At 45.6% G+C, this 21914-nt stretch overlaps 1 protein-coding gene across 3 annotated transcripts in view; it reads left to right on the plus strand.

Annotated features, from left to right (window-relative positions):
• The window catches only part of LOC141156683 (cytochrome P450 3A8-like), a 476433-nt gene that overhangs the window by 268578 nt on the left and 185941 nt on the right, over nucleotides 1–21914 (plus strand). For all 3 annotated transcript variants that reach the window (XM_073642945.1, XM_073642936.1, XM_073642955.1), the window contains one exon: nucleotides 17986–18079. In XM_073642945.1, coding sequence (XP_073499046.1) covers nucleotides 17986–18079 — 94 coding nt within the window. The remainder of the gene's footprint in view (nucleotides 1–17985; nucleotides 18080–21914) is intronic.

Here is a 21914-nt window from a genome sequence, read left to right on the forward strand (position 1 = left end):
CCTGTATGCCCATATTAGAGGTCCCAAATCTCCCAGAGGATGACAGATTCCCTTTAATATTCTCTCGTAATCTTTAGATTGTCCTGGAATAGTCACTTGAGCAATGATGGCTTCTGTTTCAGCGTGGTTATACGATAATGTATTGAAAGACATTGTATAAATGTCGTAGGGATGTGGTCCCAAAATAGACGTAATATAAAGAGGGCAATAGGTCCACAACACTCTAGGTGGTGCCACAAGGAAAGTCAATATCATATAAAAGAAAACCTTTGGCACAATGAATTTTGATGCAAATAGTGGAATTTATGCAGGTAAGTACAGTGGGGCAAAAAAAGTATTTAGTCAGCCACCAATTGTGCAAGTTTTCCACTTAAAAAGATGAGAGAGGCCTGTAAGTGACATCATAGGTAGACCTCAACTATGAGAGACAAAATGAGAAAACAAATCCAGAAAATCACATTGCCTGATTTGGAAAGAATTTTTTTTCAAATTTTGGTGGAAAATAAGTATTTGGTCAATTACAAACAAGCAAGATTTCTGGCTCTCACAGACCTATAACTTCTTCTTTAAGAGGCTCCTCTGTCCTCCCAGCTGAATACCTAGCCTTTACTAGCTATTAAAATGGAGGACCCCCCAAAAAAATGACGTGGGGGCCCCCCTATTTTCATAGCTAGCAAAGGCTAGGCAGACAGCTGGGGTCTGATATTAATAGCCCAGGAAGGGTGCCATGAATATTGGCCCCCTCCCAGGCTAGAAACACCAGCCGTCAGCTGCCCCAGAAATGGCGCATCCATAGGATGTGCCAATTCTGGCACTTAGCCTCGCTCTTCCCACTGCCCTGTAGTGGTGGCAGTGGGGTAATAGGGTTGGGGTTGATGTCAGCTTATAATGCCAGCTGACATCAAGCCCAGGTTAGTAATGGAGAGGCGTCTATAAGACACCCTCATTACTAACCCCATAATAAACCAACCTCATCCTTACCTGTGTCCACTGTCTAAGATGTGGTGAGGAAGGACATTGCGCCAAGGAATGCCAATGGTCAAGGTCATTTGGGGTTAAAAGACAGGAGGTTGTCAGTGCAGGGCGAGTGGTAACCGTGACACAGAGGAAGCCCCAGAAGTAAATCCAAATATCACCAAACCCCAGAACGGCGCATGGGGTAAAAAGGCTGCGTCAGTACTATTCCCACCTGACGAGACAGCTGCAAGAGAGACAGGGGGCATCAGTTACTTAATACCCAGTGCGGAGATCAAATTATGTACTCCTGGGAGGAGGATTCCTCGGTCAGTAAAGATAGCCTCATCAGCTTAATTGGTGAAAGATGCTTTATACAGTACCAGCTAGATGGACTCCTGGTAAAAGCACTGTGGGACACCAGAGCCCAAGCAAGCCTTTTAAATGAAGAATGGAGAAGGCGGTACCTGCCACATACCTGCCTTCGGTCGTTAAAAGAACTCTTAGGACCAGTGGAACCAAAGTCGTCAACCAGACCGAAATCTCTTTCATAGGCTGGGTGGAAGTGACTTTCCAACTGAGGGTCACGAAGAACAGCAACACCATTGAGCTTTTGGTACCTTTTCTCATGACCAGTGATCAGTGTGTAGCAGAGGATCCCATCCTGGGTTATATTGTAATCAGTGAGGTCATCACGAAACACAAGTCAGAGACGCTGGTGGTGGATGCAATTGCCACATCGCTTGCCATACCCAACGCCGTGGCGGAAAATGTGATTCATAGATTAAAGAAAGTAAAGAATACATTGGACCTTAAAGAAGTCAAGGTAGGCTGGTGCCCAACCATCATCCTTGCAAACCAAATGGTGGGGGTGAGGTGTCGAGTCCTGGTAGAACCGGAAAGAAAAGTCCAGAAAAGACTGTTCGTGCCAAAAGACTCCTCAGAACTTCCGGAAGGCCTAGTTCAAGGTGAGACTGTGCTTATGATTCCTACAGTTGGATCTGCTCGAGTGACAGTACCGGTGATGAAAACTACGAAGCACGAAATTAGACTGGATCCAAAGACTATGTTAGGTCACATTGAAACTGTTAAAACTGTATATCCAGCCAGTGTGAGACCCGTCCAGGGGTCTACTGTGAATTCTGTCTCCCCATCAAGGAACAGGAGTTACCCAGGGGAGGAAATTGCACGACCCACCTCGGGGTCCTGGGATCCCCCAGTATCCCTAAAACACTTGTGCTGAAGATATAGCGATAGCAAAACAGATGTTGAGAGAAAAGTGTCATGCATTCTCTAAAGATGACTCTGATATAGGTTGTATCCCGTTGTTGCAATTGAAAATCAACTTGAAAGACACGACCTCAGTAACTTACATATCTGTGACAAAACCATTACAATGTGAAGCGAAAGAGTATTTACAAGTCGTCTTATTCCTCTCCTATTGTTTGTGTTAGGAAGAAGGACGGTACGTTGAGACTGCTGTGATTACCGGGAACAAAACCGAAAGTCAGTACCTGATCGGCACCCGATACTAAAAATTCAAGATATGCTGGATAGCCTATCAGGAAGTACCCGGTTCTCTGTCCTCGATCAGGGTAAAGCATACCATCAAGGGTTTGTTGAAGAGTCCAGTATACCCTTGACAGCATTCATCACACCGTGGGGGTTATATGAGTGGATCCGCATACCATTTGGGCTCAGTTCAGCTCCACCAGAATTTCAGAGGAGTATGGAGACCTGTTTGGAAGGATTGAGGGACAATATCTGCCAGCTGTACTTGGATGACAATGTGGCACACAGCAAAGCCTTTCAGGAGCATGTTGAACCATTGAGGATCGTATTACAGTGGTATCAACAACACGGAGTTAAGTTGACCCCAAAGTAGTGTGAACTGTTCAAAAGACAAGTCCGATTTCTAGCGAAAATTGTGTCCGGAGATGAATATACCATGGACCTAGCAGAAATCGCTCCGGTTCTGGCCTTAAAAGACAAGCGGCCCTCTACTGTCGGGGAGTTGAGGCAGATCTTAGAATTCCTCTCCTACTATCGTACTTATGTTCGCCCCACTATACCTCCTCTTGGTGGGGACAACAGAGTCAACAACACCCATGGAGAAAAAGAAGAACGCGGGTAGGACCGGTCTTAAAAGACAACACCGTTTTGTCCCAACAGCCCATTCTCTGGACAGCAGACCACCAGGAGATATTGGAACAACTAGTAGACTACCTGGTAAAGCCACCCATCTTGGCATATCCTGATTTCAACTTACCATTTGTTCTTCATTGTGACGCTTCTCAAGTTGGACGGGGAGCTGTATCAGCATCAAGATGGAAAATTGAGAGTCATCTGTTACGGTTCTAGAACGTTGACAGACACCGAGAAGAGTTACCGTCTACATTCTTGAAAATTGTAGTTTCTGGCATTGAAATGGGTTATCTGTGAACAATTTAGAAATGATCTATACTACAGCAAAGAGTTTGAGGTATACAATGACAACAACCCTTTGACCTACGTCCTCACTACAGCCAAACTGAATGCAACGGGTCAGAGATGAGTCGCTGAACTAGCTGACTTCAATTTCAGCATCAAGTACAGGCCAGGAAAATGCAATGCAGAGGCTGACGGATTGTTGAGAATGCCACTAGAGCCTGAGTGTTAGAACCTTGCTGTTAGGTTTTTTTTCCTTTGCTGGTCACATGACCTTGTTGGCCTATTTAATCCTGCTCCGCCCTTCTGGCTTTGCTGGACTTCATTGTATATCTACTTTCTAGCTAGCCTGTGCTCTGTATCTAACTCTGTTAGTTTGCTTGGTCTACGGACCTCTATGTTCTATCTATTTTGTTTGTTCGACTGTCTGCTACTATTTCTGTTAGGAGGTGTCCCATATTCCTCCCAGTCCTTAGTACTTGTAGGGATTCCCTCCCCACATCTATAGGTCTTCGTACAGACTAGATTAGGACTTTAGCAGGTCTGATCGCAGGATCAGGTTCCCTGTTACATCGTAGGGATTCAGCTGAGTCTTATAGTAGGGACAGATCTCCTCTCTTTCCTTAGCTTTGGTAGCAGAACATAACAGTAAGTCCAGCCTGCAAATTCTCTAAGGAAAGATTTTTCTGTTCCATCATGGTGTCGGTTCAGGATTTGGCTCATCGCCTGCAGGGACTCTCTCTGGAGGTGGCCGAGCTCCGTCAGCACGTGGGTAACTGTCCTGGAGCACATTTCTTGGAGCCTAAGGTATGTTTGCCGGATTTGTTTTTTGGTGAACACCGAGAATTTTTTTCATTTAGAAATGCTTGCTTGTTGTATTTTCGTTTGAGACCTAAGTCCTCTGGGGATGAATCCCAGCGCGTAGGGTTCATAATGTCACTTTTGCGCAAAGAGCCTCAGGAGTGGGCCTTTTCTTTGCAACCTAGTGATTCATGCTTCAGATCAGTGGATAGTTTTTTTTCTGCTTTGGGACTATTATATGATGATCCTGACCGTGTCGCATCAGCTGAGACTGAGTTGAGACGTCTAAAACAAGGATCGGGTAATGTGGAAAAATATTGTACACATTTTCGTCGTTGGTCCACTCAAACAGGGTGGAACGATTCTGCTCTGAAAAGTCTATTTCTTGCTGGGCTCAGTGAAAGGGTTAAAGACCTGCTAATTGCTTATCCTACACCTGAAGATTTGCAACAGGCTATGCAATTAGCTATACGGGTGGATAGAAGACTGCGTGCTAGGGTTAATGAGAGAAAATCCTCTGCTATGTCAGTTTCTGGTTATGATAATGTGTGTACTAACAGTGGTGAACCGATGGAGATTGGATCGGTGGCACCTCGCTCTCAAGAAAAAGACCGTCGTTTTTCGCAAGGCTTGTGTTTCTACTGCGGAAAATCTGGTCATTTGATTAAAGGCTGTGAGCTTCGTATGAAGAAAGAAAAAAAAATGGTCAGTCACGCCCGTATTGCCTGTTTAAATTCCAAGGGTATATTTTTAGCTGCTTCCACGATTGCTCAGGAAAAATTAATGGAATTTCGGGTGTTTGTTGATTGCGGGTCTACACTGAATGTAATTGATGGGGGATTCGTGGAAAAACTCAATTTAAAACCTGAACCTTTGTCATCCCCCATTGCTGTGGTTTCTGTGGATGGCTCCCCTTTGAAGAATATTACTCTCAAGGTCAGTGAATTTCCTCTCACTATTAATGGTGTTCACCATGAGAAATTGGATTTGGTAGTGTTGAATAACTTGCCTTCTCCAGTAATATTGGGTTTGCCCTGGTTAAAATTTCACAATCCTGTACTGGATTGGTCTACCAGTGAAATTAAATCCTGGAGCCATAAATGTTATGACAAGTGTTGTAACGGGCGTATTGCAGCTTTGGATAGGGGAGAATTGCCTGTTCCTATTCAGGATTTTTGGAGAGTTTTTTCTGAGAAGGAATCGCAGGTTTTGCCTCCCCATAGAGACTATGATTGTTCTATTGAATTTGTCCCTGGAGCGACTCTTCCTAAGAGTCGTTTATTTAACCTTACTATTCCTGAGAGGAAGGCTTTGGAGGAATACATACAGACAAGCTTGGCCGCCGGTCACATTAGGCCCTCTAAGTCTCCTGTGGCGGTTGGATTTTTTTTTGTAAAAAAAAAGGACGGCGGTTTACGTCCTTGTCTGGATTTTCGTGAGATTAACAAAATTACGGTACGCAATCCTTACCCACTGCCATTGATTCCTGATCTGTTTAACCAGTTATTGGGGGCCAAGTGGTTCTCTAAAATTGACCTTAAGGGGGCATACAATCTGTTGCGCATGAAGGAGGGTGATGAATGGAAGACTGCTTTTAACACTCCTGTGGGTCATTTTGAGAATCTGGTTATGCCTTTTGGTCTCACTAATGCTCCTGCATTTTTTCAGAATCTGATTAATGACATCCTTAGACCTTTGATCGGTAAAAATGTGGTTGTGTATTTGGATGACATTTTGATTTATTCGCCAGATCTGGAGTCTCATTGGCGGAGCGTGCGTGAGGTATTACAGTTATTAATGGACAATTCGCTTTTGGCTAAGCTGGAGAAATGTGAGCTCGCTGTACAGAGAATTAGTTTTTTGGGTTACATTATCTCCAGCAAAGGTTTTGAGATGGATCCGGTTAAGGTTCAGGCTGTGCAGGAATGGCCTAGGCCTATTGGTTTGAAATCGATACAGAGGTTTTTGGGTTTCGCCAATTACTATAGAAAGTTCATAAAAAATTTTTCTAGTATTGTCAAACCTCTGACTGATCTCACCAGGAAAGGTGCTGATGCGGTTCAGTGGTCTTCTGAGGCCATTGAAGCTTTTGTGTATCTCAAGGAGAGGTTCACCTCTGCTCCCATCCTTATGCAGCCTGATGTTACTAGGCCGTTTTTGGTTGAGGTTGATGCTTCCTCTGTGGGGGTTGGCGCAGTATTGTCTCAGGATAACGGGGATGGATTACATCCCTGTGCCTTTTTTTCAAAAAAATTTTCGGAGACTGAATTGAATTACGATATTGGTAATCGGGAATTATTGGCTATTAAACTCGCATTTGAACACTGGCGCCACTTCTTGGAAGGTGCGGAATTTCCCGTTCAGGTTCTTACGGATCATAAAAATCTGATATATCTTGATGCTGCCAAGCGCCTGAATGCCCGTCAGGCTAGGTGGGCACTGTTTTTCTCGCGGTTTAATTTCTCCGTTACTTACATCCCTGGTACTAAGAATGTTAAGGCGGATGCCTTGTCTCGCAGTTTTTCTCCCATAGTCGGTGCTGAGAAAGAGGAAAACATTTTACAAGAAGGTGTTGTGATAGCTGCTTTAGACTCCGTTTTGGAAGATGAGATTCTTAAAGCTCAGGAGAATGCCCCATCTAACACTCCTCATGGGAGGTTGTTTGTGCCTGAGACCTTTAGGAGAGATTTGTTTGTTGAGTGTCACGAATCTCGGTTGGCAGGTCATCCCGGAATCTCTGAGACCAAGAGACTGGTGGGTCGCAGTTTTTGGTGGCCTGGATGGCAGAAGGAAGTCATTAAGTGGGTGCGCCAATGTACTATATGTGCTAGATCTAAGTCCTCACATACTCCTGCTGCGGGGTTGCTTTGTCCTTTGGAGGTCCCCAGTGCTCCTTGAACACATTTGGCTATGGACTTTATAACTGACCTTCCCTCCTCTGAGGGTTTTACTGTCATCTGGGTGGTCGTGGACCGTTTTAGCAAGATGTGTCACTTGGTTCCCTTCGTCAAACTGCCCTGCGCTAAAACTCTCGCTAAGGCCTTTGTCAAGGAAATTGTCAGACTTCATGGCGTTCCTACTGACATTGTTTCTGATAGGGGTCCTCAGTTCGTGGCTCGTTTTTGGCGTGCCTTTTGTGACAGGTTGGGAATTCATTTGTCGTTTTCGTCCGGATATCATCCTGAATCTAATGGCCAGACAGAAAGGAAAAACCAGGATGTTGAGCAGTTCTTGCGTTGTTTTGTGGCAGACAATCAAGAGGGGTGGTCTGAGTTTCTGCCACTTGCCGAATTTGCTCTGAACAATCATACATCTTCTTCTGCTGGTTGTTCGCCTTTTTTTTGTTGTTCTGGGAGACATCCGTCGTTTGGGTCGTTCTCCAAGTTGGGATCTGCCGTGCCTGAGGAGGAGAATTTTTCCGGTGATTTGGAAAGAGTTTGGACGGATGTGCGTGGTAATCTTCAGGAGGCCAACAGAAAATCTAAAGACTACTTTGATAGGAAACGACAGGAGGTTTTGTTCGCTGTTGGTGACATGGTTTGGTTGTCCTCTAGGAATCTGCGGTTGAGGATTCCTTCTAAGAAATTGGGTCCCAAGTTTGTAGGTCCCTTTAAGGTGCTTCAGGTTGTCAACCAATCTGCTGTTAGATTGGAGGTTCCTACCTCCTGGAGAATTAATCCGGTCTTTCATGTCTCTCTGTTAAAAAAAAGCTGTTGTGTCGGATTGTGACGCCTCTGCCTCTGTTCCTCCGGTGGTGGAGGACGGGGAATATGAAATTTCTCGCATCCTTGACTCTAGACGGTATAGAGGTAGTTTGCAGTATCTTGTGGCCTGGAAAGGTTTCGGACCCGAGGATAACTCTTGGGTGAGGTCAGATGATGTTTCCGCGTCCAGACTTATCAGAGCGTTTCACAGGAGATTTCCTAATAAGCCTGGTCCTAGGGGATCCGGAGGATCCTCTTAGAAGGGGGGGTACTGTTAGAACCTTGCTGTTAGGTTTTTTTTCCTTTGCTGGTCACATGACCTTGTTGGCCTATTTAATCCTGCTCCGCCCTTCTGGCTTTGCTGGACTTTATTGTATATCTACTTTCTAGCTAGCCTGTGCTCTGTATCTAACTCTGTTAGTTTGCTTGGTCTACGGACCTCTATGTTCTATCTATTTTGTTTGTTCGTCTGTCTGCTACTATTTCTGTTAGGAGGTGTCCCTTATTCCTCCCAGTCCTTAGTACTTGTAGGGATTCCCTCCCCACATCTATAGGTCTTCGTACAGACTAGATTAGGACTTTAGCAGGTCTGATCGCAGGATCAGGTTCCCTGTTACATCGTAGGGATTCAGCTGAGTCTTATAGTAGGGACAGATCTCCTCTCTTTCCTTAGCTTTGGTAGCAGAACATAACAGTGGGAGAGTCCAGACAGCACATGGAAGGAGATTTTCTCCGAGTGCAGCATTCCCACCTGCAGGGTTAGGGGCTCAGTGACGAGCAGGATAGTCACCGGAAGGAGTCTTCCATCCAACGAGGCGACTGACAATGGTTCAGCCAGAGGTTTGGTGGGAATACGGTATCTCTCTATCAGGGACTGAGAAATGAGGTTTCCAGCAGCTTCAGAATCCAGATGAGCAATTTCAAAGAGACGGTTCTCTCCCCAGGAGATAGAGACAGACAAAGTCAAGGATGGAGAGGGCTTACTTTTGCCTAGGACGACCTCTCCGAACAGTCCTAGACACTGAAGTTTTCCGGCCTCTCCGGGCAGGAACGGATCAGGTGCTCTTTACTGCCACAATAGAAACAGCTCCCCTCGGCTCGACGTGACTCCTGGCGAGATTTGACCATCTTGGTCTGGTCGATCTGCATGGGTTCGGGCGAGTGCGCCCGGGGAGTGACTGGTTGGAAAGTAGGAGCAAGGCGGAGGAACTTTCTCTCCCGGGTGGTCTCTTTGGTGCATTCTTGGAACCGGATGTCAATCCAGGTAGCGAGTGACACCAGGTCATCCAGGGTGGTAGGAATGTCCCGACCGGCTAGCTCATCCTTAATCCGACCGGAAAGACCCTCCCAGAAGATGGACACCAGAGCCTCGTTATCCCAAGCAAGCTCAGAAGCGAGGGTTCGGAACCGTATGGCATATTGGCCCACATTGAGACTCCCTTGGCGGAGACGTAGCAGAGAGGAAGCTGAAGAGGCTTTTCGCCCTGGTTCATCGAAGACTTTCCGGAAAGCAACGAGGAAAGACGACAGGTCGGACACCAGGGGATCCCCTCTCTCCCACAGGGGATTTAGCCATGCCAGTGCCTCCCCAGTGAGATGGGACATGATGAATGCCACTTTGGCCCGGTCGGAGATGAACTGATGTGCCAAAAGTTCCAAGTGCAGTGTGCACTGGTTTATGAAACCCCGAGCTAGAGCGGGGTCGCCTCCAAAACGAGGAGGTGCAGAAAGCCGGGGTCCTGGGTTGGATGCCGTGGTACTGGTGGGCAGCGGTGCTGCCGGAGCGGGTGTTGCTCGACTAGGGGCAGACACAAGTGGTACGGACAGCGTGTCCAGGCGAGTGTTGACAGACCACAGGTAGGTCAGGATGGTTTCCTGTTGGGATCTCTGACGAGACACCTCCTGGTATAGGTCAGCAAGCGAAGAAACCTGGGGGCCACCGGGTTCCATGGCCCGAGCAAACTGTTACAGGTCCGGGGGGTGGAACCTCTGTGCCAAGGTGCAAGGAGGGACCCAGAGGGGCTTAACTAAGTATCAACTCAGACCGACCCTGGTCGTACTGCGGCTAACGACTCCGTGACCAGGGAGGGACCGAGCAGAGGGACCTGGTGCTACTCTGGGGACGACCTTGTAAGAGAGCAGGTGGCTCCCACGGGTCAGCAGACTGGGACTGACCGGTATAGCGGATGGGCACAACAGCCAGGCAGAAGTCTCCGGGTTAGCTGACAGGTGGTCACGGCACGTGACGGCAGAGCAGGCTGAAGTCTCTAGGTTAGCAGATAGGTGGTCACGGCAAGTGGCAGCAGAGCAGGCTGAAGTCTCTAGGATAGCAGACAGGTGGTCACGGCAAGTGACGGCCGAGCCTCCAGGTAGGCTAGCAGGTAACAAGCAGGTAACAGGCGAGTGCTCCCAAGTGAGCGGGCTAGCGGGCACGGCAGGTAACAGCCAGGAAACAGGCGGATGCTCCCAGGTGAGGGGGCTAGCAGGCACGGCAGGTAGCAGGCAGGTAACTGGCAGGTGCTTCCTGGTAAGCAGGCGGACTTGCCCATAGACAGACTGGCAGGTTGAACGGAAGACAGACTGTCGGGCTGAAGAGTAGTCAGGCTGGCGGACTGAAACACTAGTCAGGCTGGCAACTGGACCTGAGGGCTGAAGCAGAGGTGAGTATACTGTGCAACAACTATTGCTCGGGCACCTCCATTTTGGAGGAGGTGCCTTATATATGGGAGGACCCCCGGCTATTGGCCGGGGACTCCTTAGGACGGCGCGCACGGCCCCTTTAAGAGAGAGGAAGCGCGCGCCCTAAGCACAGTGCCCGGGAAGCTGCGCGCGCTGGCCGCAGCAGGAAGAGGAGCGCAGGAGGACGCCGCGCGGGGAGCGGGGAGGTGAGAAGGACGGCGTCTCTGCCTGGCAGGGGCCAGAGACGCCGATGCTACACTCGGTCTGGCAAGGAGAGGGATGTACCATCCTCAGGAGAGTGAACTAAGTCCTGAGGCTCCAGAGTTTGTACCAAGGAGTACAGATGAAGTTCAATTCAGATCTGATGATTGAATACCGGTCACTGAAGAGACCGATCGACACTTAGGAGTAGCAGAATTACCAGACCAGGTGGAAACGGACGATTCAAGAGAAGTACAGGAACTTACAGAGGCAGTTCCAAGATCATTTGAGGAAGTACGAGAAATGAGTGCGGCAGAAAAACTCCTGCAACTGAGGAACCCGTGGTATCTGTGGAACAACCTACCAGGAGGATGTCGACTCGAGAAGTGAGGAGGCCTGTGATGCTGACGTATGAGACACTTGGTGAACCGAGCCAAGTGCCAAGGACTGTCTATTGGAAAAAGGTATCTCTGCCTACGGACCAGGTAAGCTCATTTGAGTGGTATTCACCAACGAGAGACAGTATGAGTATGGACAATGTTACCTGGTGGAAAGACTTATTTTGGCCTAGTGAGAGAGAGAGCTGGTTGAAGACATACGAAAAGCTACAGCGGAAGAGATGCTGATTGTTTTAATTGTGTATTTCCTACAGGAGTTCTACAAGCAAAAGGTCATAAGAATAGGTTGTTATTGATTTTTGTAAATGTTATGCCAATTTGACAATGCCAATTTGTATATAAAGTTATTCAACTTTTACCACAGTCTCAGAATTGGTCAGATTGACCAATTAAGACGAATGTCGAGGACAACATTCAAAAAGGAGGGAAGAGTGTGACATGCAGAAGTAGTGCTGTTGCTTCCAAAGCATCTAGCAACTGTTACAAATAACACAAGCACAGGAGACAGGAAGTGTTGTGCTTCAGAAGCATACAGCAACTAGAGGGGTTAACACAGTCACAGGAGACAGGGAATGTTTTAGCAGAGCCCTAGGGGGACTGTGTGGAACTTGTTATTGTAGTCTGGCTGAAGCCAAAGAGAAAGGTGGTATGTTATCTGGATCTGACAGAAGGCAACTGAACAGGATTCAGATCAGGAGAGAAACTAAGCACGGGTCAGATAAACTCCCTGAGCTAACAATGTAAAGTATTAATGGGCAGAAAGATACGAACTGGAAGGAATCGTGTCACAGGGATCATCTCCCTCATCAAACCCTCCCCCACTCCATCTCCATGCAGGATAAAGAATGCTGTGTACTAGTGAGTCCTTGTGAAGGAAAAGCCTACTGTTTATGCATAGAAATGTGGTGTCAAGAGATCTAATCTGTGCTGAAATATGCTACTGAAGAGATTGACGTTACTGTGCCTGCTTTATGAGACTGTACTGTAATGAAGATTGTTGCTGTAATATCCCTGAATTGCACTGGCCGTGCTTCAGATTAAATCCCACTGTTAAACTCTTGAAAAAGACTCTTGTCAGATGTGTCTGGTCCTTCATTCAATTCATGAAACCCGTCTTGCCCTATCTGAACCTAGCGGCTTGCATGTTAGAAGATGTATAATCTCGCCTAGGCCACTTTAATCCCGGGTATATTCTGGGCGGGGGGTTAATCTGGCCTGTTACACCGGGTCTATGAAGTAATAAACCGACATGGATATTTAAATGAAAACGCTTCCTGTTTGCCTCCCAACCCACCCAACTGAGTAGAAACCCCACAACACGTAATTTACAATTTACAGTGGACACGGAAAGTAATCAGACCCCTTTAAATTTTTTACTCTTAGTTTCATTGCAGCCATTTGGTAAATTCTAAAAAGTTCATTTTTTTCTCATTAAAGTACACTCTGCACCCCATCTTGACTGAAAAAAAACAGAAATGTAGAAATTTTTGCAAATTTATTAAATTTTTCCATGACTTATCTCTTTACGACCGTGCGCTGTTTGCGGACGCGCAGTCTCACATCTCTATCCAGAGCCATATGCTTGCACATGCGCACTGCTGCATTGCCCATTAGACTCACTTGGGTCTTTCCGATCATAGCGGTTCGCACACGTGCAGTACCATAGTAACACATCATCACACAGCTGATCTCTTTTTACAATTTCACTTCCTCTATTTAAATGCGGCCCGCGGCATTGGGGGTCACACACCGTCATAAGACCTTTCACTATGTCTCCATAAACATAGGCTTACTTCTCATATATTTGGAGTGATATAAGTTTCTTTAATATACTTACTCCTTTATCCACTTTATTTTCATACATTATCTTTCATATATTATCTTTTGATACCTGTGGCCCGTTTGACCCATATCAATTGCGTATTTTGCTAAATGTTCTTTAAAAGATGTCATACATATTTAACCATTTGTTATTCATGCTATTCATTCTCTTTTTGTTTAGTGAATAAACTTGACAATGGAGTACTGCTATGCCAGATCAATTGATATGAAATACTTTGTGTACCTAGATATTATGTCGACTTATTTGTTGTTTTTCTCTTTCCTAGACAACTATAATTATTTTTATGTAACATCATCATGTTTTGTTTGGATGAATTTCATAGTTTCTATTTTACATTTGTATAGATAACCTTGATAAATGCTGAGGCCGAAAAGTTGGGTTAATACTAGTGATGACTGAACGTGCTTGCCACTGCTCGATACTCGCCCAAGCATCACTGTGCTCGACAAGCTCGGCGAGTATTTCCGGGTTGCTTGGGCGGTGACTCGGGTCCCCTCCCTGCTTGTTTGGCGCTCTTTAGAGAGCCAATGAACATGCAGGGATTGCCTGCCATGCACTGTAATACTGTAGCCATGTTGGTTGTGAGCATTAAAGTGATTGGCTGGCCGCACAGCGTCATCAGATCTATATAATACCTGGCGCCGCTATGCCCATCACAGTCTACACCGGAACCAGGCAGAGTAGGGAGAGCTGCTGCTGAGTCAGGGAGAGATTTGCTTGTTTATAGTTACAGCTCATCAAGAGAATGCCAAGAGTGTGCAAAGCAGTCATCAAAGCAAAAGGTGGCTACTTTGAAGTACCTAGAATATAAGACATATTTTCAGTTGTTTCACACTTTTTTGTTAAGTATATAATTCCACATGTGTTAATTCATAGTTTTGATGCCTTCAGTGTGAATGTACAATTTTCATAGTCATGAAAATACAGAAAAATCTTTAAATGAGAAGGTGTGTCCAACGTTTTGGTCTGTACTGTATTTATATATCCATCTGAACTAACAGTCCTTCTGAGGACTAACCACAGACACGTGGACAAGTGCTTGTGAGCAAGAACGGTACATCTTGCTGGGTTAATATAGTGGAAGCCGGGACCCAGTCGGACCTTGGGATGGAACACGTCCTCCTGATGCCGGGGATTGCGGGCCCTGGGTCAATCAGGGTTGCCCCCACATTCAACAGCTACTGCAACTCTTCCTCCTCCTCCTCTTCAGCCTCCATCTCCAAAATGACCACATCAGTCGCAAGCTGAAAGCACTGCAGCACTTCCTCGGCCAAACGGCAACAGGCTATGCTGAAGCTAATATGCTTAAGTGACAAACCGCACAACGCTAAAGAGCTATGGACAGCTCTGAAAGAGCAGGCAGATCTGTGGCTGACACCGCTGGCCCTACAGCCAGGCATGGTCGTGTGTGACAATGGTCGGAACCTGATGGCGGCGCCGAGGTGAGGCGAGCTCACACACGTACCATAAAAACCTATAACCCGACCATGTAATATATGGTCCGTAATCCCTATAAAGTCGACACAACCAAAAAGAAAGTAATGAAGGAAAATAGTAAATTCTAATAATTAATCACCATATACTAAAATACCTCCAAGACAATAAAAGAGGGATTTAGCCATATCAATATTCTTTATTGACAGAAAAAATATATAATTTATTCACAAAAAACACTTAAATATTAAAGATTTAGGGATGAACATTTGTGGGGGGAACATAGAGGAAATATGGGAGTCTCAGCTAATAAAATCATAGAGAGATACTTCCCACAATTGCATAAGCAGATAGTATGGATACAGGATATAGATGTACCACAGCTGTCTGTTGTCCAAATGGACAGGTTAATTGCTTTTAACTCTGGGCTGTGGATACAATATACAAGCATGCGCACTGCACTGTCAGTTCAATCAAGTGTGCTAGTGATATAAAAATTAACCATTACCTCGACGCGCGTTTCGTCGGAAGCGGCTTCGTCAGGAGGCGTCACACACGTACCATGCCTGACCCATGTGCTCAACCTAGTGGTTCAGCGGTTTCTCAAAACCTACACTGATCTGCTTGCGCTGTTTGTCAAAGTACGCAGCATTTTTTAAACTGAGGCCCTCCTCTATGTCTCTTCAAAGGGTTATTGGGGTTTTTCCAAATTTTGGCCAGCACTTATAGGACAGTATAGAAGACCCGCTCCTTAACCCCTTTCCGACCAGGTCAGTAATAGTACACACCTGGTCAGAAAGGCCGGTTCAGCGGGGCCTCCGGTGGTCAGCCCGCACTGAACCGAGCACATGTCAGCTGATTCTTACAGCTGACATGTGCCCGCAACAGCCGCGGGTGGAATCACGATCCACCTGCGGCTGTTAACATGTTAAATACCGCTGTCAATCTCTGACAGCGGCATTTAACTCGCGCTTCCTAAGCCCCGCCCATCGGTGACCCCGTCACGTGATCGCGGGTCATCGATGGGTGGGCATGACAACCCAGGGTCTGCAGCAGACGCGTGTGGTTGTCATGTCTCAATTGCTATGAGCGCCACCTAGTGGTCGGCGCTCATAGCACAGGAGCATTTCTGCTGCATACAAGCTATCTGCTCATCGCCTGTATGCAGTAGAAGCAATCAGACAACTACTGCTTCTAGTCTCCTATGGAGACTATTGAAGCATGCGGTAAGTGTAAAAAAAATGTTTTTAAAAATATTAAAAAAATATAAAAGTTTAAATCATCCCCCTTTCGCCCCATTCAAAATAAAATAATTAAAAAAAAACAACACATACACATATTTGGTATCGCCGCGTTCAGAATCGCCCGATCTATCAATATAAAAGAAGAATTAATCCGATCAGTAAGCGGCGAAACGAGAAAAAAAATCTAAACACCAGATTTACGTTTGATTGCTGCAACATTGCAATAAAATGCAATAACGGGCGATCAAAACATCAGATCTACCCCAAAATAGTATCAATAAAAACATCAGCCTGGCGCGCAAAAAATAAGCCTTCACCTGGCCCCAGATCCTGAAAAATGGAGACACTATGGGTCTTGGAAAATGGCATCATTTTTTTTTTTTTAGCAAACTTGGATTTTTCACCACTTAAATAAAAAAGAACCTATACATGTTTGGTGTCTACGAACTCGTAATGACCTGGAGAATAATGATGGCAGGTCAGTTTTAGCAATCAGTGAACGTGGTAAAAAAAGGACCCAAAATACAACTGTGGAATTGCATTATTTTTGCAATTTCACCACACTTGGAATTTTTTTCCCGTTTTCCAGCACATGATATGGTAAAACCAGTGATGGAGTTTCAAAGTACAACTCGTCCTGCAAAAAATAACCCCTCACACGGCCATATTGAACGAAAATTTAAAAAGTTCTGGCTCTGGGAAGAAGGGGAGCAAAAAATGAAAACACAAAAACAGAAAGACTTATGGTCGTTAAGGGGTTAATAATGGAAACAACAAAGCATATGCTGATGGCCCTGTAACAATAGTGAGGACCGACTGCTGGCCCTTTAACAATAGTAAGGGTCGCCTGATGGCCCTTTAAAAATAGGCCTTGTGACTTTCAGAGTCCCTCCTTCATAAATGAAACAGGATGTGTCTGATCATATCTCACACACCACATGGGCAGATAAGGTATTAAAATGTTAAAATGAAAGTAAAATGGTGAATGTATTTTTCACCGTTGAAAGCTATGCAAAAGTGCAAAAACGCATCAAAAACACTACGTGTCAACATAGCCCAAGGTGTGAAGGAGCATTTTTGTGTGTGTGTGTGTATTTTTGCCTTATATACAAGTTATTACCCTGGAAAGAATGCTCCTTAACGTTTTTTTCCAGGAAAATCCATTTTGGCTTAATTTTTGTATGTTTTATTGTGAGTCCGTAAAAGTGGCGTAATACTCTGACAACATTGTTCACAGCAGTGATTCTTCCAGGGGTCTTCCACCAGGCTGTTCCCATGTCATATGAGCACTGTTTACATTGATTTGACCAATTTTTAGGGCCCCCTAAAGACCTCCGCCGGAAAAATGCTCGAGTTTCCCATTGACTTACATTGGGATCGTTGCTCGGGTCGAGCACCCGAGCATTGCGATTTGCTCGACCCGAGCAATGAGCACCCGTACACTTTAGCATCACTAATGCTGGGATACTCAAATGGGACACCATCATGGGACAGAGGCTGCGATCACTGCCACAGCCTCTGCACACTCTCTGAAGGAAGCGTCATCGGTGACATCCATTTCAGGGGCCGGGCTAGTCCCTGCTCTACTAAGCATGTGTCAATTATCAATTCTGACATATGCTCAGTACGAGCTCCGTTGTCAGGTTATCCAGGATTACTTCACTTTTTACCAAGGGCCTAAGAACTAACAGGCAAATAAGTAGTTGTTAACTATCTGCCTGTTGTGCCCGGCGCCGATCTCTGCTGGCACAGAGCAGACGGAGATTCAGCGGCTCCCGCTGACGTCATGTCGACAGAGCAGCGACTTCTCTTGCGCTCTGCTCCGATGATTGACCATAGAATACTTTCTTACATTTAACCTGCCTTCCGTTATTGTGAAATTTATGCAATCTATCTGCTGAGTCCCTAAGTAATATCTATTGTATGATTGCTGGTTTATTATTGGTCAATTATATAGCTAGTAATATTGTGTTGAATTATCTGTGTGGTTTTAATATAATTTAATAAATTTATAGTTTTTAGTGGGGGATATTCTTCTTTAGTTATTTTGTTTTGGCCCCCTAATATCATAAGCAAATAGTTTTTTGGCAGTTTTGGTACAATCTCAGACAATAGCATTTACATAACATGATCACCCTTGCCCATGAATAGGGCAGTATGTATCGGGTGTCAGGTTCTCTTTAATTATAATCACATATGAACAAGTTCTAATACTATAAATGTTGATACATATTCGGCAATTAATGGATTCAATATAAAATAAATAAAACCTATTTTTTAATTTACTATCTTCTTTTTAGTTATGGGATCTGGCCATACAGAATATTCAAAAAATATGGAATACCCGGTCCAAGACCCCTACCATTTATTGGAACTTTTCTTGATAACAAAGATGTGAGTATAAAGACAAATCATCTGATTGCATACATTATATTAATGCATTCTATTATAAATGTGTTTACTATATAAAGCAAATAAAATAATAGACTCTATCATTAGTTTTGCGGGTAGAACTTATTTCAGTGAGCAGCAAAACCTCGGAGAACTATTCTTACTATTACAGTTCCACATTGTTCTTTAGTACAATTTACTTTGCTTCCCTGGTTGTGCAACTACAGGTAAACAAGGTGCATGTCTGAACTGTATCAATATGAAAGACTAAAAGCTTTTTATTACTGGCCAAGGTAAAGCTTCACTGACAAACAGGATTTGTGTAGAACAAATGTGAAGGGTGCAGGGTGGTAGTTGTGGTTAGGAGCTGCTGCTGTGCTCCCACACCCTGACTCCCTACAAAGTGAAAATAGTGTTCAGTCTGTCTTATAGTTTGTGTGTACTGAATAACACAATTTTCCTTGAGAGTCTCATCTGCTCTAGAGTTCCAACTTCAGCTGCAGGCAGACAACCAAGCACAGACTCTTGTTCCTTTTTCAACAGAACAACTTTACTGAACTCCTCCAGGTCAATTTTGGTCACAGCACATTGTGATACAGCAGTCACAATTTCCATAGCAGATACAGTACAGCACATGTTCTGTTACTCATCCTGAGCTCTTCCTGCATTCCCTGTTACCTCATGTTCTGTAATGCCTTCCTCTTCCAAAACAGTTTTCATGCTCCCTAACCCACTATTCTGCAGTTTCAGTATCCCACTGAACAAAGTGGCGGATGTTCGTATATTGTATGTCCTACCCTTCAGCGTGCTCCTCGTACTTTCTCAGGCTCCAGGCCTAGTCTGCGTCTCCTGTGTCCTCTCTTCTCGCTGCGTGTCTGCTGACCTTCAGGCCCCAAGGGCCTTGAGCTTCTCCACTTCTCTCAGTTATCCCTCCAGCACATGCTTAAACATACCTCCCAACTTTTGAAGAAGAGAAAGAGGGAGTGATCCCCTGGCCACACCCCAGTCCACGCCCATGCACCATTTCTTTCTCCCCTGGCAAGAGGAGTTGTCAGAGGGGCGCTGGTAATGAGGGGCATTCAGCAGACGACCCTCATCCCCATTCCTGGCATGCATGGCTCCCTCATCCCCAATCCTGGTATGCATAGCCCTCTCATCCCCAATCCTGGTATGCATGGCCCCTTCATCCCCAATTCTGGTATGCAGCTGATCTCAGCATCTGAGCAACGCATGACATCACTGCCATGCACCCTCAGATGACGAGGTGAGCTGCGGGGGTATTCACTCCTCAAATTAAATTAATTAAAATTAAAAGATGAAATGCAGCCTGCTTTATATACCATGGTAGTAAGAAAACCAATTTAGATTATGTGAGGACCTTTCCACTTACTAAATACTTTTCCAGCACTGAACACTAGTGATGAGCGAGTATGTTTTGTTAACCCTTTTGCCGAGTATGCTTGGGCGAGCACCGAGTAGTTACAGCTGCTCGGTGATATGTTTGAATCACTCCTGTGTGGATGATTTGCAACTGTTTGACAGCTTTAATACATGTGACTCGGCGAAAGGGTTAACAAAACATACTTGCTCATCACTACTGAGCACCCATTTTCATCAATCTTATTTTTGTGTTTTGTTAGAAATTAGCTTGCTGTGTTTAGTTAGTGATTTGTTTGCTCATTAGTTCAACCTCAGGTATCAATTCCATTCAGTGACCTTATCTCAGGGGCCTTTGGCCATTGTTCTTTCAGCCAATGGACCCCTTATGTAGATGGAAAGAGTGGACGCAGAGGAGCCGTCACCACAGGGAGTCTCACATGCAAACCCAGGTGATGGCTTCCACCTGAGAAAATATCTCCACTAAGACACAATTAGCTGGGGGAGGGAGGGGTGAGCTCTTCTGCCCATTCAGGGGGCTGAGCACAGAGAAGGAGGAGAGAGACATGATTTTAGTCAAGGAGTTGTGTGGAAGCACATTGAAGGAAGAGGATGGAGACTGTGGACTTGGAAGGATGGATGGATAAACATGTTACCATTATGGATTATGTTGTTTGGATTTAAACTGTCTTAAAGGGACTGTTGCTACTGGATACATGTGCTTTCATTGTTTTATCTGCCATCTAGAGGATCGTGGACTGTGGCTATAGACTATACTGGCTGGAGATACAAAATCTGTGGGTCAACCAAAAGTTGGGAGACAGTGAGTATGGCCTTATACAAAGCCAGTGGAACTACTGAACCCAGATTGGGAGCTTAAGGACTGAGAGAACTGTATTTTGGCCATTTACCTGGAATTACTTTATTACCATGGCTGTGATTGATAAAATATTGTTGCATCATTAACCTGCCTAGGTGATTACTTACAACCCACAACCTCAGATCTTTACAAGTGGTGGCAAGCAGGTGAGATCACCTATCTCTGGACAGCATACCAGGGAAAGTTACTGAGAGATGACTTGGTAGAAGAGATGGCTGACTCCATCTACAAGAGGCTTAAGAAGGAGGAGCTGCGAGCCCTTTGCTCTGAGAGAGAACTAGAATGGTTGCCGGAGGACAATCGGGCAACCCTAATGCAACGCTTGGATGATTGAGACCAGGAACAACCACATGAGGAGGTCAGTTCAGACGTGGATGAGACAGCTCAGGGCTGCCATCCAGATGGTGGCGGATTGACTGACTGAGTGGAGGCGAATGCTGGATGCGCTAGGAGAGCGGGCTGCGGAGATAGAGCAGGCAGCAGTGTTAAGCAAATATCTGGGTGTGCAGTACCCCAACCCACCCCATCACAGAGGATAGTGGATAACAGGAGAGAGGGGCCCGCATCTTTACGGCACCAGGATATACCCGAGTTCAATGAGGACACCTCGGATATTGATGAACATCTCCGGTTATTTGAGAACCTCTGTCTGCTGCATGAGGTGTCAGTCAGTGACTGGCCCAGATTTTTGAGCGTTGGCCTGACCGGAAAAGCAAGAGTAGCTTTTAGTACCTTGTCTTCTGGGTAAGAGAGATGTTACTATACCATTCGCAGCTCATTACTAGAGAGGTATGCCGTCACGCTGGAAACCTACTGGAGGAAGTTTCAGGAGACTGACAAGCCCGCTGCACACACACATTGGGAGTTTGCCAACAAACTACATACGGCATGAACTCGATGGATAGAAGGACTGAGGGCTCAGGAAGCAGAACATGTAATGGATATAATTATGCTGGAACAATTTAATTATAAAGGTAATTTAAAAGAATGGGTGGCAGATGGAAAACCACTCAGCCTGGATGAGGCTGCAAGATTGGCTGATGATTGGTCTGCTAATCGACCAGGGCAATGTGGAAGTACAGCTCCAGTGAGTCGGGAAAAGGAGCTTACAGAGAGGCCATTGAAACCCATGGACTGGCAAGAGGAGGAACGGCAGGGAGTTCGAACTTCACAAAGAGGGGGAGGTTGCCCAAGCCCCCAAGTACGGCCCATGTTGGGGTGAGGAGGGTTTAACTGCCATAACTGTGGATGCATTGGACACTTTGCCAGGGAATGCCAGGAACGTTCTAGCCCATATCATCCGCGTCCCCAACCTGTGAACACTGTGCTGCAATGGGGCTGGAGTGCTGAGGGAGAGAGGATCCCACTACCCGACAGGAAGAAGAGGCATATGTGGTACAAGGAGAAGTGTCCCGGACTAGATGGGACACCTCAGAGTCTATTAACCAGCATCTGCAGCCAGTCTGGGTAGAGGCCGTGAAGGCTGTGGGGCTCCGTGACTCCGGAGTCTCAGTCACATTGATAAAAGACCATTTAGTACCGGACCAATGTATTGTCCCCGGCAGCCGTATGTTAGTCAAC

This window comes from Phyllobates terribilis, unplaced genomic scaffold (assembly GCF_046119375.1).
Source record: "Phyllobates terribilis strain yellow unplaced genomic scaffold, ASM4611937v1 Scaffold_1__5_contigs__length_1240528914, whole genome shotgun sequence".
In the NCBI taxonomy this organism is placed as follows: Eukaryota; Metazoa; Chordata; class Amphibia; order Anura; family Dendrobatidae; genus Phyllobates; species Phyllobates terribilis.